Source organism: Amia ocellicauda, chromosome 13, assembly GCF_036373705.1.
Source record: "Amia ocellicauda isolate fAmiCal2 chromosome 13, fAmiCal2.hap1, whole genome shotgun sequence".
Taxonomy (NCBI): Eukaryota; Metazoa; Chordata; class Actinopteri; order Amiiformes; family Amiidae; genus Amia; species Amia ocellicauda.
The window spans coordinates 12445087-12457683 of NC_089862.1; the positions used below are offsets into that span (position 1 = coordinate 12445087).

General features: G+C 35.6%; 1 protein-coding gene across 1 annotated transcript in view; it reads right to left on the reverse strand.

Moving 5' to 3' along the window:
• Positions 1–12597, reverse strand: part of scfd2 (sec1 family domain containing 2) — a 153712-nt gene that overhangs the window by 126486 nt on the left and 14629 nt on the right. Inside the window, exon 3 of the mRNA XM_066719882.1 lies at positions 4626–4753. Within this exon, the coding sequence (XP_066575979.1) occupies positions 4626–4753 (128 nt within the window). The remainder of the gene's footprint in view (positions 1–4625; positions 4754–12597) is intronic.

The following is a 12597-nucleotide window of genomic DNA, read 5'->3' on the forward strand; positions in this document are numbered from 1 at the left end:
TATAAGCTGTTTAACACTGGCCAATGTCAAGCAAACACTGACTTGACAGATATGGCAGTGATTTGCAGAGAGGGGGTGGGGGGGTTATACACCCTTTCAATATATTAAAAAAGCAATATTCTTTGGAATATAAATCTGAGTGACACTTTTGATAAAAAAAATATTGAGAATGTATTATTCAGATGGTATTTCTTGCAGAAACATTAAAATCTACAAACACTACATTAATTGGCATGTAAACCTTGGTTTATGACTCTTCTCACTACTGACAAATTATTATATATTTTTTTAATTAAAAAAATAAAAAGAAAGAAAGGAAAACCTGTGAGGTTGCATCTGAATAGTTATTTAAGGTCACTGCAGGAAAAGTTCAATCTTTCAAGCTGTGAAATGGATACAGTCATATCAGAAAGTCAAAATAAGATTTCCAAATATGAAAACATGAGTGGAAGCCCAGCTGACCCCTAGAGAGAGGCAATGTTAGTGGTTTTTGGTACGTATTAGATAGTAATAAACTCAACTCTATCTATTGAACCAGAAGCAGATGTGAAAATCTTTCCTCCGCTTACTTTAAAATGTTTTCTTGAGCAGAAAAAACTAAAACCTGTTTAGAAACTTTTAATCAGAATGCATTAATAGTAAGATGTAAAAATAACACCAATTAAATATTCATAAATGCATAAGACGAACCTTAGTTGGGGGGATTCTTACTTTATTGAATGCATTCCAATAACTAAATCAAAGAAAACAATTCCAACCAAAGCATTTTACAGAATTCAAAGAATCAGCGATGTAACTGAATTTGTGGGATGAACATAGTGAAATAAATAAACATTTATCACAACAATATTTGTAAAAGAAATATCCATATCTGAAGAAATATTACTTTTAAAACACAAAGGTTTATTTTTTAACTCCTAAATATCTGAAATACAAGGCAATAAAGTAACTTTTGGTTCTTTTATAATAAACACACACAGCAAATGTTACATCTTAAATCTTTTTAGCATTTAATGTTTCCAAAACAGCACTCAGAGTTACAGAGAAAATTAGGATATTATTCAATCAAGAGGCTGTTGCTGATTATTATTATTTTTTTCATTTAGAACATTCATCACAATTACACATTCATACTAAAATTAACAGGAACATTGGTGGGACTGTGAACAATGACTTTTGAGGTTTCTCGAGCGGTTAAAAAAACGGAAGAAGGTCCAAAAACCATCTAGACCTATTGTCAACAAACTTTACTTAAGACAAAAAAAGCTAGTTTAGCCAGAAGTCACTTAGCTTATTTGCCAAATATTTTTACTGACTTTAAAAGAGTCACTCCAACAAGAGCCAAACTCAAAACATTAGCGATTTCAAGCTCAGTTAATTTCAGAATTACATTGTATTAGCATAAAATTGCTTCTTTTGTAACAAGATGGAAACATGTTATAGCCATAAGCATTAAATACTTCATTCGGCCTGTGTGGTGTAGGTGGGACTCCTGTCCTGTGTTGTCACAAAAGATGGCTTTAACTGGCTTACATTTGTTTAAGCAGAAAAAAAGACTGCTGGCACCAGCTGCAAAGTGTGCATATTCAGAGAAGATAAACACTTTGAAATATGTATTAGAGTCCAGGAATTACCATGTTTGTGTCCATCTAGTTACTAGGAAGAATTTATGTTGACAGTTGTTGGCTGACAGCTTGAAATGTTGCCACATAAATAATGAACTTGTCATCATTATTTAACTCAAATGATCTCAATCTTTGCAATCTCCTGTTAACTGCTTTATAATTCATACTATCTCATCTGGTATATTTGGCATTGTTACTGTGTGGTAACCATATGTTGTTTTGTGAAGCATATAGATACACTGAGCCTTATTTATGAATATAATAAAGGACCCGCTGTGCTGCAAAACCTGCCAAAGCCCTCCGGTGCATACTAAAGATTATCAGGCATGAATCAATCTCATAAATCAATAAGAATAACATTAGTCAGCTTCATTTTTCATTATGGTGGTATCCTGCAATCATGCTGGATTTGAAATAAAAATACATCAGCTATGTTTCTTGGATTCATTGTCGGTGTTATATAAAGCATATTTCAAAGTTTGATGGAGGAAAAAAAGAGAGTTTTCTTAAACTCTTTAACATTTCCACAGGTAGCCTTTCTTTCACAAACTTGAGAGTTTAAAGTGAAAAGAAAAGTTAAAACTGTCAGAACGTTGACCCACCTGCTAAAACTACAAACACATACATTCAGTGGCAGTTCAATATTTTGACACTTTCTTCTTTATTGCGACTCATACTTATTGGTGTATCACCATGCCCACTGCTTCATATTCCCCAAAAGTACATACTCTTTGATCCAAACTGTTCCCTCACAGATTAACTCTAGACTAGTCTGCTTCACCACTGAAAATCCTGTTCGAGGCATTTCAACAGTGGAACATGACAAACAGTTTTTTGGCTCTACATTTCCAGCAGTATTTCAATTAACTGCATAATTATATATTTTATTCAACATTACAAATCATTTTAGCCTTTGTTTCTTTCAAATAATGTAAGCATAATGAGACACGCAAAGAGAGCAAAACAGATGTGCGCTCTCTACATTTTGAAAAAGCATTGCATTATGTTTTACTTGTTATATGTACACAAGACGTCCCTTCAGTTGCAACCATTTTAGTTATTTTATTGAACTACAGAGCGCAGGCAACAGGTGTGACGTCATGAACCACTGCTGGGCTATAAAGTGACCCTGCAATATTAATACAACCCATTGAACAAATTAATAAATACATAAATACATTATGAGAACAGAGATACGTATCAAAGCATTTCAGAGATTTCAGTGTAATTCCACTGCAATCCGTACAGGGAATAATATGGATTTCAGTGTCTCAAGTTATTGTTATTGTATTGCACAGTTCCGCCTCACACACATTTCAAGAGCAGTAGCTTTACTTGGCGAGGAAAGGTGGCATTACAAAAATATTTAATTCCTATGTATTTATGAGAAATGTCCTTTCATGACAAAGTCCAGGAGGGAGAAATATGAACGCTGGCCTTTGGTTTTCAAGAAAATGCAGTTGTTTCTTGTTGTCCTTTGGATCCAAACATTTAATCTTGGACAGAACAACTTGGAACTTTAAACCTCCTTAAAAACATTTACAAAAGTATGTTTTATGATAACTCTCAAGGCTGGATACTTCTCGGATTTCATTTTGGAACCTGGACTTAGTCAGACATCCTGTATACTGAATATTACTTGTTCATTCTTAAAAAAACTTCTATGTTTAAGAATTGTACACACACACACTATATATATATAAATAAATAACCAAATGTTAGTATAGCTAATTTTCTTATTCAAATATCTTTAAGCTTTCACAGATTTTCTTAGTAAATTTTATTTGGATAAGTGATAGACATTTTTATGACAAGGATTGCACCGCTTGTGACTTTTGAATCTGGTTATCAAAACAAGCACACACACACACAAAACTAAATTACAACAAGATAAAAGTGTCTTGTGTTAAGACAGAGATGGGTCAGAATAAACCACCATGGGAGCTAGACAATGTGGCTCCTCATTAGAACAAGCCTGAAGGCTGTGTCCTTAAACCTTTTCACTTGTATGGAAACTAAACCCTGCTATTTCTCCATCTTTAAATAAATCCTACGTACAAAATAAACTTTTGCGCATGCATGTCTATATCCCTTCTCATCCCTGTATCTGTATGTTCCTGAATCGTCAGCTTCATTTGAGAATGAAAAACTGTATGTGAAATGCCTACATGTGGTTTAGATTTCCTTTAAAGCCACATATGCAAACATTCATCTTTCAAGAAGTAGAGAGGAAAATCAAAAAACCTGTAGGGGGCACTGTGCCTCTTTACAAGGCAGCCAACTGGTTGGGGAAACAGATCTCAATTCTTGTCCTTGACTTTTAATTTCAGGTTTTGGTGTTTCTTTCAACTAAATAGCAACTAAACAAATGAAACTTGGAAAGCAGGCAGTTGGGAGTGTGTCCATCTAGAGAAGTATTTCCAAGCTATCTGAAAGATGGAATGAAGGAGTATTTCCAAATGGTTAAAAATGTCGATGTATGTAATAAGATTGTGTGATTATAGAGTGGGTGTCACTTCAGAAAGGGGACCTTTTGCATTTTTGAATATATCAGTTGAGCCCCACTTTCAGTCTCTCATATAGAAGGAGGCAGGGTTGTGGTCACTGAGATCAAACCACATCCAAATAATTGTCTAGAAAAGTAAAAGAAAATCGTATTATAACACTTCCCCCACAAACCATATGTTCCCAATTCTGAGGACTATTTTAGACACAGAGGTCATTAGCTGTATTCAACCCAAGATTACATTTTGAAACAGTTGTATGTTGTGAGCCCTAGATAAGATGCATGTTTTTTTGGGTAACGTGCTGTCTGGGGCAGCCTCTTCTGAATCAGAGCTTCGTGTCACCGTTTCATAAGAGGTCCTCTCCTATGGGAAGACAGCTGTGAAACATTATTTTTTTAATGTTTCACAATGACTCTGGTGTTGGAATCTGCCCGTCCTGCTTTCTCAAAAGGCAAAGCAAGATTGTGCAATGGTCCTAGTGGCCAGGCCTTACCCAGGCTCATTTTGATGGGCAGGTTCTCCTTGCTGGCCATCTCCACCAGGTGTCTCCGCACCTCCATCACAGCCTCCTTGTGCTTGGTGTTCAGCATGGCCTCCCACAAGGCTCTGGCTGCAGACTCACTGCAAGTAAACAAGGGGATCAGGTTTGAATGCTGGATAATGCACTGATTGCACCAGCGCCGTGGAGCAGTCCCTCGGTGACGTGTCCAACCAACAAAACAAACGCAACAAAGCAGCAGTACAATTTATGTGTAAATTAAGCTCCTTCTAGAGTTTGTGACGATAATTGACAGCAAAAACTAGTTAAAAGACCTTAAAAGACGCATCTCTTTGGATTTTCTGGATACTTCATAATTTCAGTAAAGTAAATATTTTGAAAACATCAGTGAAAAGTTTACTGTGCTGTTGCTACAGTTCTCATTTTCCTTAAAGGCATACATGCATAACTAGAAGTAGAACTGAATCGAATATATGCTTTGTGGATGGTAACATGAACCGTTACTTCTATCTTATCTATCTTCCAGGTTTTGTTGTATTAAACACTTCTATGGCAATTAAAAAAAAAAAACAGCATTAAAACATTGAAACAGATTCATAATGTGATTTATTTATTAAAATTAACGTTTTAATATAACACTCCCTTTTCTTTAAAAGAAAGAAAAACTGACATTGAGTCCGAATTTAAAGCAAGGCTGTTTTTCTTCTCTTTAAAAAGAAAAAAAACTGCTTTCCCTCATAACTGTTACCATGTGTTTAATATCAGATGTAATCTGTTCCATTCCTAAATGCTGTGGCCTGAGAAGGGGGCTTGGATTGTGCAATACCCTGTTTTACAGAAAATTTGAAAAAAAAAAAAAAACTAGACTCTACTGAAAACCCCTTTGTCCGTTTAGTTAAATTCTTGTTTTTCAAACTGGTGATAGTTGTTGAATTATGGGAAGGGCAAAAAAAAAGTGTGGAAAGCATAAAACTGTTACGGCAGCAAGAAGCTGGAGAGAAAAGTATATTACAATGTTTTGGAGACAAAAATAAATACTCCCCATTGCTTGAAATGTGTGTAAATTTTTATTTGGGCCAAAATACCCCTAATATTATGCTGCTAAACAGTTTGTAGAGTGGGTATGAACTGAATTATGAGGATGAACTGAACTACAAGATTTTTACTCACACACACAAATAAATATGTGTGTGTGTGGATATGTATAAGAGTAACTTTATTTTTTAAATAAAAGCTTTAAGATAAATAAATACATATTGGAAAAGTCTAAATACATAGATAAACAGCAGTGATAAAAATAGTAGTTTTTCATTAACTAAGTTTATGGGGGGGGGCATGTGGAATAACCTCTATAAATAACTGCTGCATGTTAACTCCTCTCATAAAAAACATTGTAAGCACATTTAAAACATGACTTGTCAATTCGTTTTTGTCTCCTTGGAATGCTTAGATAGAGTAAAAACAAACGCCAAAAAAAAACAACAAAAAACATTTGACTAATGCTTCTGGGTCACAGTCTGGTTTTAATTGGCGAATCCCATCCCCCCTGTCGTTGGCCTGGACCTCCAGGGGCAGTGTGAGACAGGCGGCTCCTCCAGAGCAGTCCCTTGACACACGACATGTCGTTTACTGCACTAGCGCTGCACACTGACACATCCCCGGACGGCATGCGCTGGATTTATTTCAATTAAAGGTTGTGAAGACACAGGGTAACAAAAGCATGCATGAGATGTTGAATCAATTTGTTTTAGTATCGCCATCCACAAAACTGCCTTTTAACAAGACAGACCTGAATCTGTGAAACCTATTAAGAAGGCATACAGGAATGCCAGCAGTTCCCCACTACCAAGCATGGAGCCCTCCTAGCAAAAGAAGAAACACATTTAACATGAAACACACCACAGCTCCAGAACACATCTTCAACCCTAAATCACCAAAGGCTATTAAGGGGAGTGACTCAGGCATATACTGAAGACATATAAGGATGACTAAAGATTACAAAGAACCTGGACCCCTTAAAAAATCAGCTGTGAAAATAGTTTCCTGATTAGTCTAGTTGCTGAAATCCCATCTGTGTTCCCCTGTCGCCAGCTTTAATTAAGTCTAAATGTCAATTTTCATTTGTGTTTCTCTAGCTTTTTTTTCCTTCTTCTAAAACATAACTGACGTTTACTGAAGAAAGAGTAATAACTTACTGGAAGTGGCTGACAAATCTGCGAAGGAGGGGGCTGATACATGCTTTTAGCAAAAAAAAAAAAAAAAAAAAACTGTACACAATAAACCTACTTAGAGAACCTATTCAAAACATTATACTTTTTTTGTACTCTCAGAAGGCAGTATGGTGTATTTAACTTGAAAACCACTGAAAGATTTTAAATGTATTTTTTTTTTCCGTTCCTTTCTGCTTGTTAACTAAACCCAGAAGCATAGTGCCTTATATCAATTTGCAATGTTCAGCACCTATTTTCATGAGCAGCAACTGAAAGGATAGCACGACCAGTTGTGATGTATTGATTGATTGGCAACCATTTGTCTGCACTGTGTAGTAGATTTGAGTGACAGAAGCATTTCTGTTATTGCCTGGAGTGTCAATAATTGTAGCTTCCCATCTGGGACATGGGTACCTTGCCCGATTAAAGCATTCAACAAGGGAGATCTATGTAATATTACAGGCTTCACTTAATGGTTCAAAACAATATGATTTATTGAATAAATACAGAATACAAGAGGGAATATATCTCCTTGTAGGAAATGTGCAGATCAGCTTTCTCTGAATGAAAGATTTGAAACAGGGAAAATGTTGCAATGGTGTGGTGGAGTGAAAAGAGCAAGCTCCTTAAAGTACTGCTACTATTACAAAGCCCCTGTCATTTAAAGATAAAAGAGGCATTCAATTTCATTAGTCAGACTGTTCAAATGCTTAATATATTAAAAGTATAATTCAAACTATGTTTTACATTATGTATAGTTCTAGTATACCTCAGGTTTTCTTTAAATTGATAAAACATACATGTCCTTATTCATAATGGAGTCAAATGTGCTAAGGAAATAACTTACCTCCACTAAATACTTTTACATTTAATATAAAAGGTTTCTCTCCCTTAGTTCCTGCAACGTTTAAATAACTTCCAAGAGACTCAAGTAAGTGGCAGCTTAACAGATAAAACAGGACTACAACAAAACTGTGAAGCTTTACCCTTAAAAACACTTGAGTATTCAGAATTTAGAAAGTGCTATAAAAGGGGGAGATTTAAACTTTGGATTTGACATCTTAAAACGAAATAACTATTACATACTGAATGGCTTTTAAGTGAGTTTATTTAAGTTAAATGTATTAAAATATGTAAAGTTATCCGGCCACATTGTAAGCTTTACTTCTAATAATATTTTAAGTACAAGAAAGATATTTATATTTCTTCAATACATAAATAATACAAAATAAAATACATAATGTTAAGTCTCACTTTATTTAAATTACTAGCCACCAAGAAGTGACCTGAATTGTAGCAGCCTTTCTGTGCTGGGTATCAAACACAGTATAGCGCCAACGCTGATATCTTTAGGAACATTTCAACATTCACTAGGTGGCCATTTCTGTCTCTGTAAGGCAGAACTTCAGTAGAACTGTGGAGTCCAATGTAAATACACTACATAAGAAGTAAAAATAAATCCACTTTGAAGAGCTTTCTTGTTTCTTTTTCTTTCTTTCTTTTAGCTCAGCCAAAACTGAACCACCCTGAGAACCCTGAGCAGCGAACTCCTACATAACAGGGAATCTGACCGTGTCAAGCTGCACACATTTCATATTTCTCAAGGAAGTTTATTGTGTAGTGTCACAGAAATGTAGCAAGCAGAAAATGAGAAATAAAGTGTTTAAATCTCAGTTATGATCTATTCTACAGAAAACATTGTTACACATGTACAGTACAGTAACTGACAAAAGCTGCATGTAGGATATTATTTCTCTAATACACTGTTTGCCAGACCTTACAGTAATGATGGTGCAAGAAAGAGTATAACGCAATCATGTAATTTTTTTTGTATCCAAATCCTGGGGAAACACCACAATGGCAAACACACAGAACTCTAGTTTCTACATGGAGTGCCAGCTAGATCTAGGATAAGTTTAAATGGTTTGCCCATTTTAGCCTGAGCGAAATTGTAGAATGGAATCATTTTAAGAGCACTTCTAAGTAGCTCTCTAACTATGAGTTCACGGCAATAAAGACATTTTGCTGTTAATAAAGTATTGAATAGAAAAATAAAATAGAATGGCATGTATTTGCAGGGGAGCAAAGAAAAATAATAATGAGCCATCGATATTACTGGAAGCAAATTTGCGAATACACAAAGTAAACCGCAAACTCAGACCATTACAAAGAATACAATGTTTAAGCAAGCAGATGAAAAAAATAAGAAAAAAAGGGATTTCCTGTATATATTCCAAAACCTCAGGCCACTATGTTGGTGTGATCCGCTGTAGACTTAACCGTGTCTGTGTATTTTGGCTGCAGCTCAAGCTTGTAGAGGATACAGTCTGATTTATGTGTAAAGAGGCACAGTGCAAGACCAAGCTCTGGTGACAGCCAGAAAGTCCAGGTCTTGCAATCACTAATGGCTGGAACCAAAACTGACTTCAGTCTCCCTCTCAAGGGAAGTCTGAATTTCATTTCAACATTTAAAATCAATGAGGCTAACATATTGCAATAAATAGTGAACAATGGTGCATTGCATGTTTCAATGGTTCTGAATCAATTAAAAGCCACTGCATTTTTTAAGTGTGTTAATATTACATCATAAATCTTTTATAGTATTATTATTGGAGAGGGGGGAGTGCACTTCTTTAACACTTTCATTGCAATAGTAAAAGACTTTCAGTTATATTTTCCATGGAAATAAGTGTGTTTTTAGTCATTTGAAACAAGGTAGTGGTTAAGAAGGCACTTTACTTGAACATAAGTGAGAATAAGAATGGACTTAGATGTAAAAATCAGCATTATAAGAGCACACACGTTATAGTTATGTATTTGCTAACTGTGTATTTCCAAAATGAAAGAACAGTCTGAACAGAGTTGTAGAAGTGTCAGAAAACTACAATAAAATATAACAAATGAATCAGATCAGCTTGATTGGGCCCATGTCAAGCATTCACAAAATCTGAGGCAGTTGCTATCCCCCATACCTGTGCCGATTAAAGTTGTTGCCACCAACACTTCCTTCACTTTTTAAGATTAACTTCACACATGAGTTCATGAATCTAATAGAAAATTATTAGAAATCTGATCACTTTGATTTAAAAGATTATAACATCTTAATTTGAAACCTTAATTTGCCAGCTGTTCTCTCATAGCTTCCACCTGAGTAATCCTTCTGACAATTTCTTAAAGACAGCAAGTACAGCATCTTTACTTGATGTTTACCAGTTTCAGGAACTGTACAATTTGCAATCTCTTTGCATACACAAACAAACAAAAAATGTTGAAATTTCAATAGAGACATTTATTGTGTTTCCAAAAACCAATTGTTCAGCATCAGTACTACACAGATAAACTAATTATTGACTGGTACCAAGTCAAAATAAATAAAACTCCAATTCTCAAGATCATAAACGGCTTCTGTTTGATTCCCAAATCCCTGTTGGTCTTGTCTGTAATCTGGGTTACGTGGCCTGTGGTTTTGGTGAAGGCTGGGCATGTTTTACAGCTGGACTTGCCACCCTGCAAGGGAGTGATGTGGCCAGGAGCAGGACAGCAGCTTAGTGAAACAGCCACAGGATCAGTTTCCCCAACGTCTCTGGAGGACGCCACTCACTGATCCTTTCACTTGTACATATAGGTCACAGTGTGAACTCTGATCCCTTGACAAACTGCCACCAAAACAGCAGCTGCCGTACACGTGCTGGGGGCTGATGAAAGCAGAACTTGGACGTGGTTAGAAGCTCGTGCACAGCATGCTTGTTTGTTTATGTTAATATTGTCTTTCAAAAACTGCCAAAATATTGGACAATCTATACATCTATGTTTAATCCCATAATTTAAGAAATAGCAGTTTTACAATCTTCTTAAATCCACATGCATATTTACGATTACATCAAATATTCAAAACTTGGATCCTTCACTGAAATGAATTAACAATAATAATCTGTTTCAATAACAACTATAAAAGCTTTACTAACTTGTTATGGCTTTGCAGACACCCAACAATCTGTAAGGGTTTATAGATATTATTATACATTTATTTAAAATTATTCCTTACCCGATTGAGAATGGATCAGGCTAGCACCAAAGCAAACCTGTATATATGTTGACTGAAAGGAACTTAGTGCTGGACTGTCTTGGGTGTTAATTCCTAAATCACACATCATTGCCAGGGATTAATTGCAAAATGGTGGAATCAAAGCTTTGCAATTGCATATAAGTAAATGTAGTTGTATCTGTAATTATTAGTTATTTAAACTCTGTAACACTTGCATCAGAGGGATATTGTATTAGTTGCACAATACTTTTCTTGCAATTAGTCTATCTGACATTTCACGGGACCATTCCTTTTTCAAATCAACAGCACTATCCAACACAGACCGTGACAGGACAAATCACATTGTACTGTGTAGACTCTTCTGTGAGATGCTGTCAACACATGTTTCAATAAATACCAATGAAGTCATGGATGATATCAGAGCCTCCAGGTGAGGTCTGACACCAGGCCCAAAGGTACTGCTTTCAATCAGATGTCATGGCTCTGGCAGTCAACAGAAAGGGTTTAAGGTCACAGATTGAAGGGCCCCTTCTCAGGGAATGTGGTCTCTGCCATGGGTGTGCTGCTGGGAATCTACAGATCATCTGGCCTTAGTAAAGAGGTCAACAGTTACACATTTAAAATAAATATAAAAAGTGAATGAGCTTGAGAGGTGGCAAATTGGAAGCCATTTAATACATCTGACTGGTCCCTGGTGAACACTGCTTGTAAAATTGCAGATTTAACACAATATAGAGTCACAGCTTGCAAAGGTCTATTTCAATTTTAGACATATTTCAATACTATCAATGATAAATAATAGCAAACCCAGAAAATAAATTGTACTTCTGCTTCTTCTAAAGTATGATAGGTTAGGTTTCTTGAACACAACAAGCAAGTGAAAATACACATTTACTCTAATAAAACATATTATCAGAAGTCCATTTATTTTGATATCCACAATCATGCAGCACCGGGTGTGTCTACGGAGTTCAATTTTTCAATTTTACAAACAGCAGTGGAGCATTAAACTGATCCAAGCTTTGTGAGAAAACACTGGTTTTATTCTGAGCTGAAAACTGATGTAAAATATCCTGACTGTGCCATGTCCCCCAATTCCATTTCCCTACTTTATCTATTATTTACAAACTTTCAATACATAAATACAACATGTTAACCCAAACAGGACACATTCACCAAAGCACAATCATGTCTGAAAAATACCTTTAAGATTGAAACCAGTAAGACAGAACTTGAATAAAGTAGGTCAACTAAAATGCTAAAATGCTTTCTTACTTACAGTCCCTAACCTATATAAACAAGGTACTGGCCTTGCCAATACTCATACTCAATACTCAATACCCATGGCGCTTGAAATGGGTTTAATATTTACAGTCATCAACATTAATTTCCATTATTACTGCACATACCTGGCTCTACTGCACAAAAAAGGCCTTTAGGACCCTTTATTGCATCGTTTGACTATATTGAGTGTCCAAATGGACTGTGCAGGATGCCAGCTGGCAGCTTACAGAATGGGACACCAGCGCCACACAAAACAACCAATTTTGTTTTACTTTCCTTATAAAAATTAAAATAAAAATTCACCATCTACTCTGCAGTTTCCATAACTGAATTGCTGGAAAAGCACAGATCACACTATGAGATTTATTTCAAATATTAATGATTTTGTTAACAAGGACACACATTCTGGAAAAATTATCTTGCCATA